This window comes from Nothoprocta perdicaria, unplaced genomic scaffold (genome assembly GCF_003342845.1).
Source record: "Nothoprocta perdicaria isolate Ctin4 unplaced genomic scaffold, notPer1 scaffold_4, whole genome shotgun sequence".
NCBI classification, from domain to species: domain Eukaryota; kingdom Metazoa; phylum Chordata; class Aves; order Tinamiformes; family Tinamidae; genus Nothoprocta; species Nothoprocta perdicaria.
In genome coordinates, this window is record NW_020455643.1 from 6,696,000 (window position 1) to 6,713,930 (window position 17,931).

At 41.2% G+C, this 17,931-nt stretch overlaps 1 protein-coding gene across 1 annotated transcript in view; it reads left to right on the plus strand.

The window, feature by feature from the left end:
• The first annotated feature begins 700 nt into the window (after positions 1–700).
• USP13 (ubiquitin specific peptidase 13) overlaps positions 701–17,931 on the plus strand; it is a 34,275-nt gene continuing 17,044 nt past the window's right edge. The window contains exons 1-6 of the mRNA XM_026045285.1: positions 701–799; positions 4,665–4,725; positions 12,014–12,135; positions 12,567–12,709; positions 12,921–13,105; positions 17,026–17,120. Coding sequence (XP_025901070.1) covers positions 701–799; positions 4,665–4,725; positions 12,014–12,135; positions 12,567–12,709; positions 12,921–13,105; positions 17,026–17,120 — 705 coding nt within the window. The remainder of the gene's footprint in view (positions 800–4,664; positions 4,726–12,013; positions 12,136–12,566; positions 12,710–12,920; positions 13,106–17,025; positions 17,121–17,931) is intronic.

Sequence of the window (17,931 nt, forward strand, 5' to 3'; positions counted from 1 at the left end):
CATTGATCCAGCACCTATGGGCCAGTGGCTGAATGTCCTCCTGGCAGTCTGAAGGGTGAAGGGGAGATCTGGCAGTGAAACAAACCCTTCAACACCCAGCGTGTGGGAGAGCAAAAAGTAATGGGACCCCCACCAGGTTATGTTACCAAAACTCCTTGCTTCCCGCTTCTAAGAACTGTCAGCTCTCTTGTGAGATCTCAAACAAGATGGTGATCAACAGCAGAAACTGTGTCTGAATTCCTAGACCACCAGTTTTGCACCACTTCCAATCAGGAATGTCACTCTTGCAGGCAAGTGGCCCCCAAATGTTTTAAAATTTAAAAAAAAAAAAAAAAAAAAAAAAAGTTTATGCTTCGTTGTTTCTCTGCCTGGCAGATTTCCATGCCTACAATTCCCTCATGGACTGGGCGCTCAAGTAGAGTTTTTCAAGAGCAGCTTTTGACCTCCAATTTAGACACTCTCTAAACTGTAGTTTTAAAGTAACCCATTTCAATGCGTTGCTACGTGCTGTGATATCATGTGCAAGATTCTTTGAGGGCTGATGATGTAAACACTGTTCTGTCGCATGAAAGTTGTATTTTAAGTTTTTCCTTTTTTTTCCCACTGCTTGCTGATCCCTTCCTATCCTGTCCGCTGCCTTCTCTGCTGTAACTGTTTGTGTCATTCCTTCTAGGATTCGGAAGGAGGTCTCTATGTGTGCATGAACACGTTTCTGGGGTTTGGAAGGGAACATATTGAAAGGCATTACCGGAAAACAGGACAGTGTGTGTATATGCACCTGAAACGCCACGCGATCAAGGTGAGATTGGTGGTTTCCTAACAATTCTAGCCAGTTCTTGGGGGTCTTTTGCCTGTTTGGATGACACATTTTGGAGACAGACCAAGTTTTGAATGAGGGAAATGAACGTGTTTGTATTTGGGGTTAGCTGTCAAATTCAGGTTCTTAGATCCCGACCCATCATACAGTTTCACTTCTGAGCCGAATCACAAGCTCTAAAGGACCAGTTCTTAAAGGCAACTTGTTGCCCAAAGAGGCTGCTAATTGCCCTATTTCTGCTGATTCTTTACTACATGCTTCCATATATTATATACATATTGTATGTAACTAAATACTTCATAGCAGCCTGCTTTTGAAGTGTAGATTTACTGGTTTCAGATTTGGCTAGAATTTCTGGGGCTCTTTTTTATGTGAGGTTTCAACTCAAGGTGACAGGATTTCTTTTCATCCTAAGATTTATACCGTGAGCTTTAATCACAGCCTGACCTGTGATTTGAAACTCATCTTAAATTGATACTGGATGCTAGATCTAGACACTGCCTACAGACAGTGTTACACCCTCCCACACATGGATGGATGCCTTCAAACTTCCTGCTCACTGTTCTTCCACAATATCACAGCACATTAATAATCATTTATAACTAGTGTTTCATAACATCTGTTTCTATGCAGTTTGTCTGGTATCTTTAAAAAGTTATTAAGACTTCTAATCTGAGCGATATGGGTAGCACTGGGTTTGCTTCTGCGTTCTCCTGTGAACTCTCTGTCTTTTGGGCAGTTAGGGAGCCTAAAATAGCTGCTCAGAGTGGGACAGACTATTTCCTGTTTCATTCTCCAGCAGTGATTCCCCTGGGTGTCAAGGCCCTGGTGCCCTGATGTGACTGGCTTTATTTTTGCTGGAGGATTGTTCATATTTTATCTGATCAATTGTGGGGAGGCAGATTACAGATGTCCCCTGAGTTGGATTTGGTGGTGGTGTTTGTTCTAATTTAAAATTCTCTCTCCTTTTAAGAGTGATAATTACATTTTCTTCACATTGTTAACTCTAAGTTCTTGTAGAACCTAGGCTGGTTTCAGCAACAGAGTGACTTAGGGACTCTTGAAGGCTGGTGTCTCTGACTACAGAGAGTCAGGCAGAAATCTTGTCAGGATTCCTGTGTTTAAAGTTCTTCCAGCATTGGTCATCCAAAGCGACTTGGGAATTTTCAGTGTTAAAGGAAACTGGGATTAAAATGAGCACTCCCCCTCAACAAACAAACAAGAAAAAAAAGAATCCTGGTTAAGGATTTGACCTGAAGGGAGAGAAATAAATACACTGCCTGTTGTTCAGTGTTTGAGCACACTTTGGACTGAAGTAGTTCAGTGGCTCCCATCCCTTCCTCTTGTGAATCATGATGCAGCAGAGGGAATGAGTTGGGTGTACAGGGGTGACACTGGTGCATGGGACACACTGTCTGCAAGAGGCTCTGACTGTCCAGTTCAGGTGAGGATCGTGTCATCTAACATGGACTAAAGATTGGGTTCCTCACATGTTAACTGTGGATTTTTTATTTGCTCTCCAAGTTTTCTCTGATGGATGTGGAACATTGCCTTCCCTGAAAGTCTTATGAAGGGCCTGGCACATGCTACGTTGTAGCTTTGGTTTCGTAAGCCAAGCTTTTGATGGTGTAGGATACAGTAAAGCCGGAGGTATTGGGTGTACTGCTTTAGGATTCTCTTGGCCAGGCTACTATTCCAGCTCGTAGTTCCCTTGGCATCATGTTTGCAGAATGCAACACATTGCTGCAGAAAGGCTTGTTCGCTTCCAAAGGTGTTTGGAATAAATACCAATTATGTGTTCACAATTGAATTAGAAAGCAAGGGTCAGAAGGGTCAATAAAGCTACAGGGATTGCCAGCAGCAGATCCGCATCAGAGGCATCTGCTCAGTCATCAGAACTGTCTGCGAGAGCAACTTAGAGAGCACCTTCTGGTAAAATGCTTAACTAAATCAACACAGTGTGGGGTTTTTTTGTTTGTTTGTTTTTGATTGTTTTTGTTTGGTGTTTTTTTTTTTTTTTTTGAGAGAGATTAAAAAAACGATTGCCCAGGTAGTATTTAGCCTAAGGTGGAGGTTTAGCTTCGTGCTACAGTGATACTTCAGGCCCTGTTAAAATCATCAGACAGATCAGTATGAAATATGCTTCAGTGTGGGTTGCCAGATATTAGACAATGGCACTTATGTTATAAGAACATAGCTGTTGATGCAGTTTATGGAGGTGTAAAATAGGAGAACTGACACCTTGTGTGAGAGACATCACAAACAGAACCCAATGCCAGAGCTGATGTGTTGTGAATGAGAAACACGTTCAGTGTTGTCCAAAAGGTGGAGAAACTAAGGCAAAAAAATGTCAGGTCCTGATTTGGTTAGAAATAGCAATTTGGCATCTACAACTCTAGTTTAGAAATATTGAGCAGCTTGACAAATCAAGCTGAAGAATTTAATGTTAGGCTCTCAGTCTGGAAACACTCCTTGTGACTGTTTCTTTGAGACCTGTGGTCTTAATGACTCCCCTAGCGTCCTACTTGGTCATCAAAATTCATCTGGAGCTTCTCACTTCTGAAAACAATATTTCTTAGTAATAAAGCTCTGATCCTGAGGACGTGTATTCAAATATTTTTATACTCAGTTTATACTGTATCTTGATGTTGCTGCTTTAGAATAAAAAAAGATGCTTGGATAATAGGTTTTGTTCTTAAGTGCAGCCAAGGAGATTTAGTTGGTGTCTGCTCTTTCTAAGAATGGAAAAATTTCCTCTGGCCTGCAAGGCCTTATTGATGATTCAAGCAGATTTCTCTGGCCAAAGCTTTATTTACATGGTGAAGGGAACCACCCAAAATATGTGACCCTTTCACCTACCGGGGAGCGGAGGCAAAACATGAACTTTCCCTCAGCTGACAGGTTCTTGGCTGCTTTCTCTCCACCTGTTGTATCCTAATATTATTAAAAAAGAAGTCACCTAACAACCTCACCACTCACACTAACATTATACACCAGATAATAAATCTTGTTGGCATTATAGCTACAGAGGCTTATTGAGAGATTTAATGTATTGACGTATGTTAACGAACAGCTTAAATAGGCAGCATGTATGAATGCATTGACTTAAATGTTTGTCCACCTCCTAGCGTTTTGTCCAGTAGTTTGAGGTATTTGGAAGTGAGAAAATTGTGCTTGGAATTGAGCGTCAGTGGAACGAATGGGAATTTACTGTCTCTTGCTGTGTAGCTTAACTGTGTAAAGAATAATCCCTCTCTGAACTGTTGCTTAGGTTTTGCCAGGTTTCCTCCCTACTCTCTAACAGAGCATGGCCATAACTTGGACTGATGCTAGTGGAAGCAGGCTTAGATTCTGACTGAACTGATGGGATTTTTTTTTCTGAATACAAGCAAATTAGCTGAGCCAAGGGATCAAATTGAAGTAGAATGGTCATATCGAAACTTAGTTATAGAGTACTTTTTTTTTTTATGCATCTTTTAAAAAAAATCTTTAGTCATTAAGAAATACTCTAGGCATCTGGCGATGAGAGGTCCCACATTGATGATGGGACAGCCATCACCCCTGGTCACCATCAGATGTGCTCTGCTTCATTGCTAGTAAAGGGAAGTGAAGGGGTTTGGGTGCTGATTTACTTGCTTGCTCCTTAAGGGTAGTGGACAGTGATGGGCCTCATTGTCAGAGGTGAATGATGAAAATTCACGTTTGTTCTCAGTAGGGGCTGTCATTTAATAGAAGGATCAAGAACAGATCCATGTTACTTATCAAAAAGGTGATGGTGAAGAGCTGTGGCTGATTCGCTTTTGTTTCATTTGATGGATTTTTAATTGTGTCTCTCTCTCTTTTCCAGAAGGTACCAGGGGCATCTGGTGGAGCTTTACCCAAAAGGAGGAATGCTAAGCTATTTTTAGGTATTGTGAACAGCTGTTTTTGCACAGTCCCTTCCTGACCCTGTCTGCATGTGTTCTTGGGTTCTGTCCACCATTGTGTCTGACTTTGGGGCTCCTTGTGGGTTTTTTTTCTGTTTTTTTTTTTTCCCTTTTCCATTCTATTTTTTAAAGTTTGTCCAAACAATAAGTAATTCTCATGAATTTTGATGTATATTTTGAAATATGTGTACATATGAATAAAACCTTTATTTTAAGCTAAATTGCTCCCTCCACTGTTCAACTTTCTGTTTAGTTCTGGCCTTCCCTCTGTTTATAATATTCACATAACACCTTTATATTCAAACATGTATCTGTACTTAATGCTTTGATATAACAGGGCCCCAGTGTGGCACTGTTCTGCTCAGCAGCTGCTCACAGGAAGGGTTATTTTTCACTTCAATGAAGGTGTTACACACGTAAAATGCTCTTGTGCTTGCTCTGGTCTCCTGTGATGAATGCAGCAGTACATACATCGTGACTCTCCCTTACAAGTTTCTGTTCAGTTATGTCCACCATTATCCCTTCACCTTACAGAAAACAGCTTTATCTGGAGGTGTCTTTTTCCTCAAACACTAATATTCTTTATTATCAGTTGATTCAGATTATCCAGAAAACCAGAGGACTTCCTAGATATGTATGGTGGAACATGATGTAATGCCCGTATTTTGTCTCATCCCACCCTTTTGGGGTAGTTTTCTTGAGTCTCACACTATTTATTCTCATTTCAATACTAACAGCAAGTGATATTTTTGTCCTATTGTCAAAGAAGTTAAATATTTTCATCGCAAATAGCGGTGCTTATGGCTGGGGGGGAACAATAGCATTGTCCGTCATTGAAATTGCCTCGATCTGTGGAATGTGTCCCTAAGAAGCCCTTGCAGTTTGTGATGAATTAAATAGTTGTCATTAACATCTGTAAGTTTTGTAAGAAGGGCTTAGAGAAAAGAAGTCTTAGTAAGATGGGTCATAAATAGATCAAACTCCTTTTGTAGGAAGAGGCCATTTAATGAGGAGTGAGTTGACAAATGCTAGTTCTAAATGCTATTTGCTATTAATTCTTATCAAAAATGTTTCTCACGGGACAATTATTGGTTGGTTCAAAAGCAAAGCTGGCTGTAACGTAGCAATGGTTGTACAGTGTTAGCAACTGGGCTGTAAACAAGAAGTGTAAAAAACACAGCCAACTTTTATTCCTGCTGATAGGAATACTCCGCATGTCTTTGAGGGAAACCAGCACATGTTGTACGTGGCTACGTGTGTCTGGTATGCTGTATTGGAGGGGATCTTAAATTCCACCTTTGCACATGAACATTTTGCTCCCACTGTGTAGACCTGGAGCAGCAGATTCAACTGTCTTGGTTCCAGTTAATTTATGAGCACAGTGCAATTTCCTTGGGATGTATTTAGCCCTCCAAATTGTCACTGCTTAATCCACGACTCCTGCAGTCTGATGCATTAGTGAAAATTTATCTCATCTGATCTGTTCTGCTGGAGTCTTCATTGCTGCCTGGAAGTAAAATGGTATCATCTGTCTGCACTGGTCCTTTAGGTGATATTTCCAATTTATCTGAGTGCTCTCTATCCAGGACTTTAGACTTGTAGATTTTTTTTTTTCATACTTAAAGAAATGAGCAAGAAATTATTCCTGCTCTCTCATACTTGAGAAAATTGAAGCACACAGCAGTCAGCTATGTTGATTAAGTTGCAAGTGATATCAGAGATGCTCTGGTGCTCTGGGCTCTGATATCAGCCCATATATATGCGCTGGTGATATCACTAGCCCATATATTTATATATGTGATGTGCAGGGCTTCCTCCGTTGGACAAGAATGGGCAATGGCTATTCATGACTCCAACATCCCTGTGTTTCTAGGTGTCTCCATCTGAATAAATCTCTGCAGCCCCAGAGAATCACAGAATTAAGCTTTGTGTACAGAGTCAGTCTAGTTTGGGCATTTGTTGCATTGCTGCTTAAAATCTTCTTTGAGGTAAGGCTATTAAGCATATTCAACCCTATTCAGTCTTAGGAAATCATCTTTTGGATGCTCATAGATTGCTTTCTAGCACTGCTGCTGTCCCACAAATGCAAGAGAAACACACACTAGTTGAATCAACCCATTGTGAACTTTATTTTTTTGTCCAGATATTGACAGATCCAGTGTATATGTTAGATTTTTATTTATTTCTTTATTTTTGAGAAGGGTGAAGACTGTTACCTGTATGAATTGTTTGTTGTAGTCAGGAGGCTTAACAACACTGTAGGTGGAAATGTGCGAGTTGTCTTTAATTGAGCTTGTTCACAGGCATTGCCAGGCAGTGGGGATAGGATAACTTTAGCTCAGATTGTACAGACTTCCTGGGGGTTTGGGATGATGTTTAAAGCAGTTTGAGTGCCCAATTGACTACCTTGGAGTATTATCTTCATTGCCTTGTTACCTGGAGTAGGAAATTGGAAGCTATTTTGTGCTTGTGAGTGTGTGCAAGTTTTAGATCAAATATGTTAAGTGAAAAGAAATTAACTGATAGTACCAGATGGTATTCCCCTAGTGCTTTTGAGGTAGCTCATATAAGAAATTGGCTTTCTGCAGTGTGCAACCTCTTGCTTAAATCAGCCACAGTGCAGTAAATGTGACACTGATTTGAAAAAGGGATCAGGAAATGTGCTTATGAGTAAGTTAAGTTTTCATATTAGCCTATTTGGGAGAAAAGTAAGGAGCAGAGCTAATAGAAAGTTGTATAAATAGGGCAGAATGGAATAGGAAAAAGTGGCTTTTAAAGTGGTTAATATTTCTAGGTTGGTGAGAGTGCTTTGAGATGAATATGTTGATACATGGGTGTGAATCCATGGATAAGAGTAATTACAGAAGATAGAGAAGATACAGAAGACCCTCACTTAGGGGGTCTAGGACAACATGTGAGCTGCTGAGGTTTTCTTGGATGACATCTGCCTACCTATGGTAGAGAATCCACTTGCACCTGCAACTTAGCTCAGAGCATGAAGAGTAGCCATAAAGCTCCACCTAACTGTCCCAGGTCTAATCATAGCCAGAAGCAGAACCCTGTTCTCAAGAAGGACAGACTCAAGAGGACTTGTGAGGAGGGCTTTCATCACTGGTAGTTTATGCAAGTGATCATGTATAGACTATGGACAAATTTCCAAGTGATTTGGGCCAATTTGAGTGCTTTCTGACAATTTTTCTGAAAAGTTTGATGGTTTAGTTTTCCTTGTTTAATGAATGACTGTGCTAGAAACCTAAAATGTGAGATACATATGTAGTAATAAGAAGAGCATATTAATGCTTTGGAGTGTCACAAGGTGAATGTGATTCTACATATGGCAAATGATACAAATGATCCTATCAGTGAGTACTGCTTTTCCTTTCTTCATATATGAAAATGTTATAGCTATAATGTGTATTTATTATTTACCTTCTATTTCTTTGTTTTAGTACTTCCTCTGATGAGTGTTTTTAGATGTGATTGAAGACAAGTGAACAAAATAGTTTACAAAGTGTTGCTGGAATTCATGATGATTTAGAGGCTTCAAGAAGAAATGGTTTGGTTTAAAGCTGCAGTCCTCCACTTTCTGTCAATACAAACCTGTCTGTTGCATTCATGGAGAGCAGGGTCAAGCCCAGATTCCTCAGATGACTTCCTAAGGTTTCAAAATCAGTTGTAGACTTGTTAGTCACCATCCTCATTCGATTTACACATTTGTGTTCCCCTTCGCAGGCAGAGACACATCCATATCACAGGAAATCCTGTTTCGGGGTCCTGTCTGGAATCTCCTCCTACCACTATTATTAGTGCAGTTGGTTGGTAACTTGTCTAAATCTGCTCTGGCCACGTCCACGCCTCCCCTTGCCTTGCAGCAGGTCGGTTTGCAGGACTCTCTACAGTCTTACACCTCCAGCTGCTCTTTTCACTCAGTCCAGCAGCAGTGGGTCTGTGAACTGGAGTAAATTTCCTCTCCTGACGGCTTGCCTGAAGTAACGTGACTCCAGCCTCTGTTTTAGCGGGTCTGTTATTTTGCTTTTGCTGTCGTCCTGGCCTCCCAGCACAACACGTATGACCTATGGGCACTTTGTTTTAGTGACGGCAGCGTTTACTTGCAGCTCTGACTCGGTACTGTAAAGCTGCTAGTCCCCTCGAAAGGGAACGTTATCATGTGGACATTCCCCCCCAAGCTGTCAGCAGGGCTGCAAAACTGGTTGTGTAGTGGTAGTCTGAGGAGAACTAAATAAACGTGCTGCTGCCCAGCGGGGTTCCTTTACACACTGTGCCTTGGCATCTTGGAAGGCCATCTTCTCACTAAACTAATGTGCTCTGAGCAGAGACCTGGATTTGGAAGAATGAGTAGGTTTTTAAGGTTTTCAACTTCACCTCATTAAGGGGTCAGTCTGACAGTCTGCAGAAGGGATTAGTTTAGGTTGTCTGCTGGATGAAGAGATTGGAGTCGGTGACCTTAGAAGTCCCTTCCAGTTTTATGGGCTGAATTTGAACTCTGAAAAGCTGAGTATATTCAGAGTGATAATTGTGAAAATGACAATTGATATTGGTGATTCTTGCAATTCTGATTAAGAGGGAGTGTATGATGTGGAAGTATTCCAGCTTTGCATGGTTACTTTTAAAGGGGGAATTGCCAGCTAAATCCTCCTTTTTTTTTTTTCTTTTTCTGGATCTGTCATAATGCTGTGTGTATCTTTAAAATAAGAACTGTGATACTGTGGTGTTGGTGTGTCAGACATTCAGAATGGCTCTGCTGACAGGACCTCATTTTCCACTTTTGAATAAGCTGAATGGTTTGAAACTTGAAGAGGTAAAAAGGAACTTTCCTTCTCTTCCCTTTGCACACAAAAGGCTGGCCAGCTGCTAAGTGTGTGATGTCCTTAAGTGGCAGAGGATGCTCACTAATAGGATACCCAGTCTTTCATCTCGGGATCACTGGTTCAAAGCCAGGTCAGGTCAGTAGCAATAAAGTCACTACCATTGTTATCTGGCTGGTGAGATGAGGTGATGTGTGAGTGTCTGAATCTTGAACCTAGGTAACTATATCACTGATTGAACCAGAGCTGATTGCAAATGCTAAAAATTGGCAATACCGGCTTTATAAGGAAATAAAAATACCAGTGGACCTTACAAATGTCTACAAATAACAATTAATGGCTGCTGCGAGCTGTCCTCAGGTTCCCTCTGGTGGCTGAGAAAAGTGTGAGTGCAAGCCCTGGAAGAGGCATGTGCTGCCTTTAAAGCTCGCTGGATATACAGTGAGTTTTTATTCCAGTTGAGGAACCTGCACAAAACAAAACCTCTGTCTTCCATTGATATTGCTGTGGCCAGCACAACATATCTGAAAATACTATCGAATTTCAGGATTGCTGTGTGAAACCTCAGTGTGGTATATTGCCATAGGTATCAGCAGCTGGAGAGCACTCGTCTTTCATTTGTAAAGCAAAGGAGCTTTCTGATGCAGGCTGGAAGATTTGCATCTGTTGAGAATCTCTCCTTTTTCAAAGCACAAGATTGTAATACAAATTGTGCAAGAAGCCCTAAGTAAAGTGAGGTTGGTGGTGGTTTGTACTATGCTGCAGTAGCAGAAAAGACCCTCATATAGAAAAAATGTGATTCAGGGAATTAGTAATGAGTTCTTTTTTTCTTCCTGCTTTTGCAAAGCCTTCTGGTATGAGTAGTTGTTGCCTTGGTGTCTGTACTCAGCTGATGGGAAGGACATTTGGTCAGTCACTGTGGGGCAAGAGGTCATGTCACCAAAAGTCACTGATGGTGGGTGTTGTCACCCCCTCAGAAGTGGCTGATGCAGAAGGTAGATCAAGAATTTGAAAGGAAACTGGTCACTGTTCCTCTCAAGAGGGGATCTTTCCAGATCAACTTAATATATTTTTGATATTTAATACAGTTTTTATCACTTAGGCTGTTCATACTGTTGCTGTTCTGTGTATCTGTGACCTTAGTTTCCTGAATTGAGCCATGTCATCTTCACTCCAGAATATACATCTGAGGTTTCAAGCCTTTCTTGGATGCAGTGGTTGCTGCCAATGCTTGCTTAGTGTTGAATCACTTGCTACCTATGTGCATGTGTTTAGAGTGCCAATTAGGGCTAGGGCTATATTATTGTTAGTAGTAGTATTTTTACCAATTCCTTTTCTTTCTTGGACAAACTTTCTCCTATCAGTGACTGTCTGGTGTGTAGGAATATGATAGTTTCTAATTTTTGAATGCTCCCCATCATTGCTCAGTCCCTCCTTGTGGTTGGGTCTTGTGCAATGTGTCGAGCACAGCATGTACGTGCTTGGTCTTAACTTCTTCAGTTGTCTTGGGAGAAACTGAGGAATTAACTCAGTCTTGTCTGCATGGATAGTTATGTTTTTGATAAAACCTGTGGTGTGAACACTAACCATACAGTTTGTTTGAATACCTTCCGGGCCTCTTTCTGGGTGCACTCCTTACTGTACAAGCATGTTGTCCACTTTAGCTACTGTTCCTGGAGCAAGGTTTGCATTTAAGTGAGAAAATTGTCCTCACACTGGAGTAAGAGGGCTCACACATACTAAGTGTGATCTTCAAAGCCAAGTTTTGCTAGCTTATATTGTTATAAGAGATATAGTTACCCTGGTTACAGAATGGAGTTGACAAGATTGGGATAATGCTGCTGTAATTGTACCTGCTCTAAATGCTTGAAACTATGGGTGGCACGTGGAGACCATGACCACAGCCAACTTCATGAGAGGAAAAGCCAGAGGTACAAGCTGGATGGGAGCTCAAGTGTATATCAGCAAAGTCTGTGATCTGGAAAATATGGGAATCCAGAACAGAAGTGCGGTGTCCTTTCTCGGCAGTTTAGTCATAGCTAGTGTGATCTTCTCTCCGAATTGTAAAGTCATTCAGGATTTTGCATAAAAGACACAGCAGCCTTGTATCCTGCTTATCTCCAAAATCAGCAGAATTTTGTTAGATGCTGCCCAAATTGCAGCAATGCTTGTGTTTGGAGAAGGGCCACATCAAATGTGCTTGTGAATGGGGTTTAGATTAAGGGGAAAGTTTTGGTCCTTGGCACATCCCTTGGCAGAAATCCTCTGGTTACATTTTAGCCTGGGTCAGGATTTCACAAACATTTCTGGCCAGAAAAAAATATGGACAGTGTTAGCTGCCAGATGGCTGTGAGACAGGCGATACTTCATAGCTGTACCGCTGCCACGGTTTAGGAACCTTCATCTTGGGACCATGTCCTAATGTTTCCCATCTTCTTTTCCAGATCTAGAGACAAATGGTGACCTCAGCAGTGATGATTTTGAATATGAAGATGAAGCAAAGCTTGTTATATTTCCTGATCACTATGAAATCTCCTTACCAAACATAGAAGAGTTACCAGCTCTGGTTAGTGAGTGTATGAAATAAGTGATAGCGATTGTCTCTCACTTCCATTTTTATCAAGATTTTTTTTTCCCTTGAGTATTGTGCTTGTTTTTAAATAAGGGCCTCTCTTTACCAACTGTAATGGGAACAGTCTTTTTAAAAAGTCTATTTTGTTCTTATTTTTGGGTTTTGTTATACCTCCATTATTCCTACCCTTACTGTGGTGACAGCTTGTCCCTTGGAAACTCATGCAGCTTGCTTTGTTGTGCTTAACTCTCTTACAATATTAATGTTAGCAACTGCAACCCAGCAGAATACTTGTGTATTTAAACATATCAATAGTTCTACTGATATCCAGTTATGTATGTGCTTTGCAAGTGAACTGGGTGACAGCTTCTGTCCAGTTACTGAATGAAATTAGATTTCAGATTTAACTTGCCTTTGTTTTCCAGGTGACAATAGCTTGTGACGCCCTCCTCAGCGCAAAGTCACCCTACAGGAAGCAGGACCCTGACTCCTGGGAAGAAGAACTGCAGGCCTCTAAGCACGCCAAAACTCTTGTACAGTTAGACAACGGTGTTAGGATCCCCCCCAGGTGAGGGTAGCAAGGTTTGTTCATTGTAGGTTCTCCAGTGTAATCCAGAATAAAAGTGTTACAGTCAACAACTTGGCCAGGAATTTTCTTATGTGCCTCCTGATTAGATACATATATTTGGTTTGACCTGCTGTAATAATTTGGGAATGCAGCACTGGTTCATGCTGTACTTTTTTTTTTTTCCCTTTGTTTTCTTTGTTTTCTCTTGCAGTGGTTGGAAGTGCTCAAAATGCGACCTGCGTGAAAACCTGTGGCTAAACCTGACGGATGGATCGGTGCTGTGTGGGAAGTGGTTCTTTGATGGCAGTGGGGGCAATGGGCACGCGCTGGAGCACTACAAGGAGATGGGGTATCCCCTGGCAGTCAAGCTGGGAACCATCACTCCTGATGGAGCAGGTCAGCTGCCTGGCAGCCTCTGAGATGGGGTGTCCTTTGTGCATGACAGTAACACTGCATATTCATTATCAAGTAGGTTTGTGCCTCCAGAGCAAATATTTGAGAGTCTGAGATGGAAAGGAAGCTCCATGAGTTTGTGAATCCTGGGAGTGGGGGCACACTCCATTTGGAGAAAACCAAAGCCCTTGCCATTTTTACATACACTCTTCCTCCTGTTCTATATATGATGCAAATGGATTTTTGCTTTTGTCTAATGGTAGATTCATAACAGATTGGGAAAATGGTGCAGTTTTGAAACAGTAGAGTCTTGAGAACCAATATTTTCAATTCTACTACATTTGCTATGCGATTATGGCAAATAGTTCTATGTTATGTAACAGTGAAGTAACAGAAGAATAACAGAAAACTCCATTTTTATGGACATATCTGTGTTGATTTCATCTTAAGGAAGCCATGCCATTTTTTTCTTGTCTATTCAGTAACATTTTCATCAGTCTAATGAATGCTCATCTTCGTGGAACTGCTGTGATGTTCATTTGTAAAAAACCTGAAGATCTTAAGAGGGGAAAAAGCTGTAGAAATTATCTTATTGGCAGACTATAGAAGTATCCTTGTTTGCATGTGAGTGTGACATTGTGCTGAGCTGCTATGGAGAGGATTGTGGTGTGTGAGGATTAGGCAGAGCATAAACATGAGGAACTGAAAAAGTCATAAGTTGAGGGATCTTTTTCTGCAGCTCAAAGGAGTTTATTACTCTATGGAGTAATAAAAAAGGAGAAAACAAATGCCATGATTATTTTTCTAGTGCTTGTGGCTATATGGGTGAAAAAGAGCTGTTTTGTGATCAGTGAAGATTTTTCAGCTTTTAAATATTAGCGAATTTCAAGGAAAAGATACTGTAGTCAGATTCACTCAGCTGTATCACAATCTCTGATCAAAATCTGTTCTCTCCCAGATTAAGTGCAGCTTCCTTGTATATACCTGATCTTGAATGATTTCTGTCTGAATCTCTCAAAAATTGGAGTTTTTTAGGATTCACCTGGTTGCGGGTTTCAAACTCATCTAGAAAATAGAATATTCTTCACTGTTTGTTTTGCTGGGATTTTTGCCATCTTTAGGAGCAGAGCTTGTTTGCTATGTCTGTTCCCCTTCTGCCTCCTACCTATCAGCTGCTTCCTGTCTTAGGTGGCCTTTGGGATGACAGGAGACAGGCTGCTGTCCTCCCCTCTGAAAGGGAGGCTGCAGCTGTTCTCCACAGGCCTTTGTTCTGGGTGACATTAACTTTGTTTCCCTATAGAAAATGACTCCTGCCCCCAGCTCCCCTCCTTTCCTTTGCAGTAATTGCTCTTTCTGAGCTGTATTGCAGTGGGAATCGTAACTGCTCTATGGGGCTGCGTGACCAAGGAGGCTCAGAAAAGAGGCTGTAAGGCTGAATGTGGCTCAAAGTCTATCTGCTTCCTGCCTCCCTGGGCTGCAGATGAGCAGGTGAGGGGAGAGGTGTAGTGAATGTTAGACCTTCTGCTGACTTGCTTCTTTTCATGCTAGTGAGGAAGAGAAAGAGGTATTTGCAATACTCCACCTATCCCTACACTACTTATTCCTACACTACTTCTGTGCAGAGCCAGCAGAGGCATAGGCTCTCTGCATCTCTCTTACATGAACTGTGAAAGATTTCTGGTATATTAGCCCCATTTTTTAGCCTTTTGTCAACAAATAGATCTGGAGCCAACTCAGAAATGGAACCAAACTTGTAGCTTCCAGTCTGAGATCTCAAAGATGTACAAAAGAGTCAGAGAAGTTGCCTGCTTCTCTGAGTACTTTATGAGAGACTGCTATTCTGTTAGTTCCTGCCAGTGTCTCTAGGTTTCTTTTCAAGAGGTGAGTGTCTGAAACTTGTTTGAGGACTGCAGAATAGAACAAGGGTTGGAAGTAGAAGGCCCTATCAAATGCCAGTTGCAGCAATTGTCAGATTCTTCTCTGGAGGATCTTGGGGATCTTATCTCTTAAGGCACAGTCTTACCTTTGCCCCGCTTAGTTTAAGTGGATTGAGGTGAAGTCTGTACAACCAGAATAGGTGTATGATATCAGAATTTGTTCATTACATTTGCTGACCTGTCTACATTCTGTATCTACCAGAGTCTGTATCAGAGCACTCCAGACCTATCTTTGAGGCACTTATATTCCAGCTTTAATTAGCTCTGATCTCTGATTTTATTTGTTTATTTATTTAATTATTTTTAAATAGATGAATTCTCTCTCTCAGGAAGTTATCCACACAAAGCAGGGCATGAGCAAAGATTATTCTTTGTCTTGTGTTCCGTTTCTGCTGCTCTGGGTCAGCAGTCCCAGATAGTTGCTCCCTCTTCAGTTGCCAGAGCTGAGGAAGAGTAGTACACAAGCTTCCATGTTGAAAGCAGTTGCCCAAGAGCAGCTGATGTGTCACCTCACTCTGAGAGGTATTTGAACTTTACAGGGTTTTTTTGGCCATACAGTGACCTCATCAGAAGAGTATGGTAATGTTGTGAGCCCTTGTGTATGGATGACCTGTCCTGCCTTCTGGGAATGCTTGCTACCACACAGGGGCATTGCAGCAGATGTGTGTGCCAGGCAGGTCACCCAGGACATCGCTAAGAGGGAGAATGCCCTCTCTGTGCAGCAGCTGGCAGCGTGACTCACAAGCACCATTCCACCTTTTATTTGAGAGCATGAACGTTTTCCATAATGTTCTCCCAGGTTTATTAATCCTTCTGGCTCAGGCTTCTCTATTGAGCTTGGACTCGTATGGGCAGAGTTACAATGCAGTGCTCCATGGACACGAAGAAACTTGGGTGAGAGAAGTGCAGGCTGACTGTCCTGGGACTCTGGCTTTTGGTGTGAGGGGAAACGAGAGCAGGGAAGTCTGGTCACACACTACCGAGGAAGAGGGCAAAGAAAAGAGATGGTGAAAGACCTGTTCAGGTCTTACCCTGAATGCATGAATGTGTGTCTTGTCCCTCATATCCATGCTGGATGCTTCCAGCTGTATTGTTATTTACTCAGGAAGGTGAAAACTGCTCCGGACTCAGCCTCATGATGAGACTTGTTTCGTTAACACTAACGATGAGCTGCTCTTTTTGTCTTGCTCTTGGATTTATTAAATTTGGTTTCCTAAGGCAAACATCATTGCTAGATCTACTGCTTTTCTCCGCAGTTTGAGCTTTGCCTTGCAAAATCTCTTTTGTGAGTTTACCTAAGGCCATGAGGATGGGTGGTGTAGGTAGAACTGAAATCCAGATCTCCTGTGCAGTAAAGTAAGAGACCTCAGTCACCAAACTGGCCTCTCAATCAGAGAGATTAATCTTCCAAATCCAATGTGTTTCTGATACATAATCTATCACTTGAATTTGCAGGCATTGCCCAATTTTCTCCATCTCCACAGGAAAAGGGCAAAAGAGGATTCCTTGAGCTGTGATAGCAATTAAAATACCATTGGCAGTAGTCATTTGGCTTCATATACCAGCAGTTTTAATGTGTCAGCATGTATCTGATAGCTCCATAACAACTCAGAATTTCTCATCGCTGTTTTCAAAATGCGGAGTGGATGCATATCTGAGCATGCTGTGTGCGCCGTTCCTTGCTTGCCCTGCTTGTTTTGGGGAAAAAATCTGTAATAATTACAAATATTTTTAAATTTAGGTTTTAATACTCTGGGAAGATGCAATTCCTTTTAAAGAGAGTAGTTCAGGTGTGAAAATTTGAGGTGTTTACTAAGCTCTATGGGTCTGTATGTGTGTGTTTTTCTGCAGATCCCAACCAAACCTAGAAACAATGAGTAAAACATTTTGTATAGGGGCTTTTGTACTGATAATGCAATGATGGTTATCAAAGATGAGGGATAACATTTGGTGCAAGTTGTCATCTGCTTTTCTTTGCTTTTGTAGATGTCTATTCCTTTGATGAAGAGGAGCCGGTTTTAGATCCGCATATAGCAAAACATTTGGCACACTTTGGAATTGATATGCTGCAAATGCAAGTGGTAGGAAATCCATCTTTTATTTAGATTGCTGTTTACTCTTCTTGCTGAGGGGACGGGGACAGTAGAAAGGTCATACCTGTAGCCTATATCTGTGTGATTACTAGACACTGCCGTGCTGATATTTAGTTTCATAAAGAGTTCTACCAGCCTGTCCATGTTTGATTCTTTGTGCCTGGATACAGAGTGAATCCTAAACTCCAAATCTGAAAATTCCCTTCCAAAAGAGTTTGTAGTCCATAGTTTACATGCTTCACTTACAGTATGTCATGTACCATTTTTTTTCCAAAGGTGAGAGAATTTATTCAGTTAGAGAAGAATATTTGAAATTTTAAATTAGTGATACGGTTAATGGAAGAAAGCCTATTGCATGTGTAAATAGAAGAAGCCTTAAACAAAAATAAACTAAGTAATGGATAAAAAACATGATTACCAGGTTATTTCTATCAAGCTATAAATTTGAACATTAAGTCTAAATGTTAATAAATCTTCAAATCTCTAAAATATAGCCCCTCAAATACTCTCCCTCAGTCTAGAAAGCAATGTGAACTATCAGCAGAAAGGGACTTAGGCATATAGGTCCTATATATTGCAAGCAGGGCTCAGCTTGTTGCTAGTCTGTATTGGTAGAGATGTCCCTTTGCCAGTCGGTGCCTCAGTGGATGCTGGTTGCAGTTGTGTTGAATTGATAAAGAAGTCTGAATGGAATATGGTATTGAGGCAGGTGTTTTTATTTTTTTTTCACTCGAGCACATAGGCCAGTGGGACTGACAACCAAAGCATGAAAATTACTAAAATGAATAAGTTTGGTAAT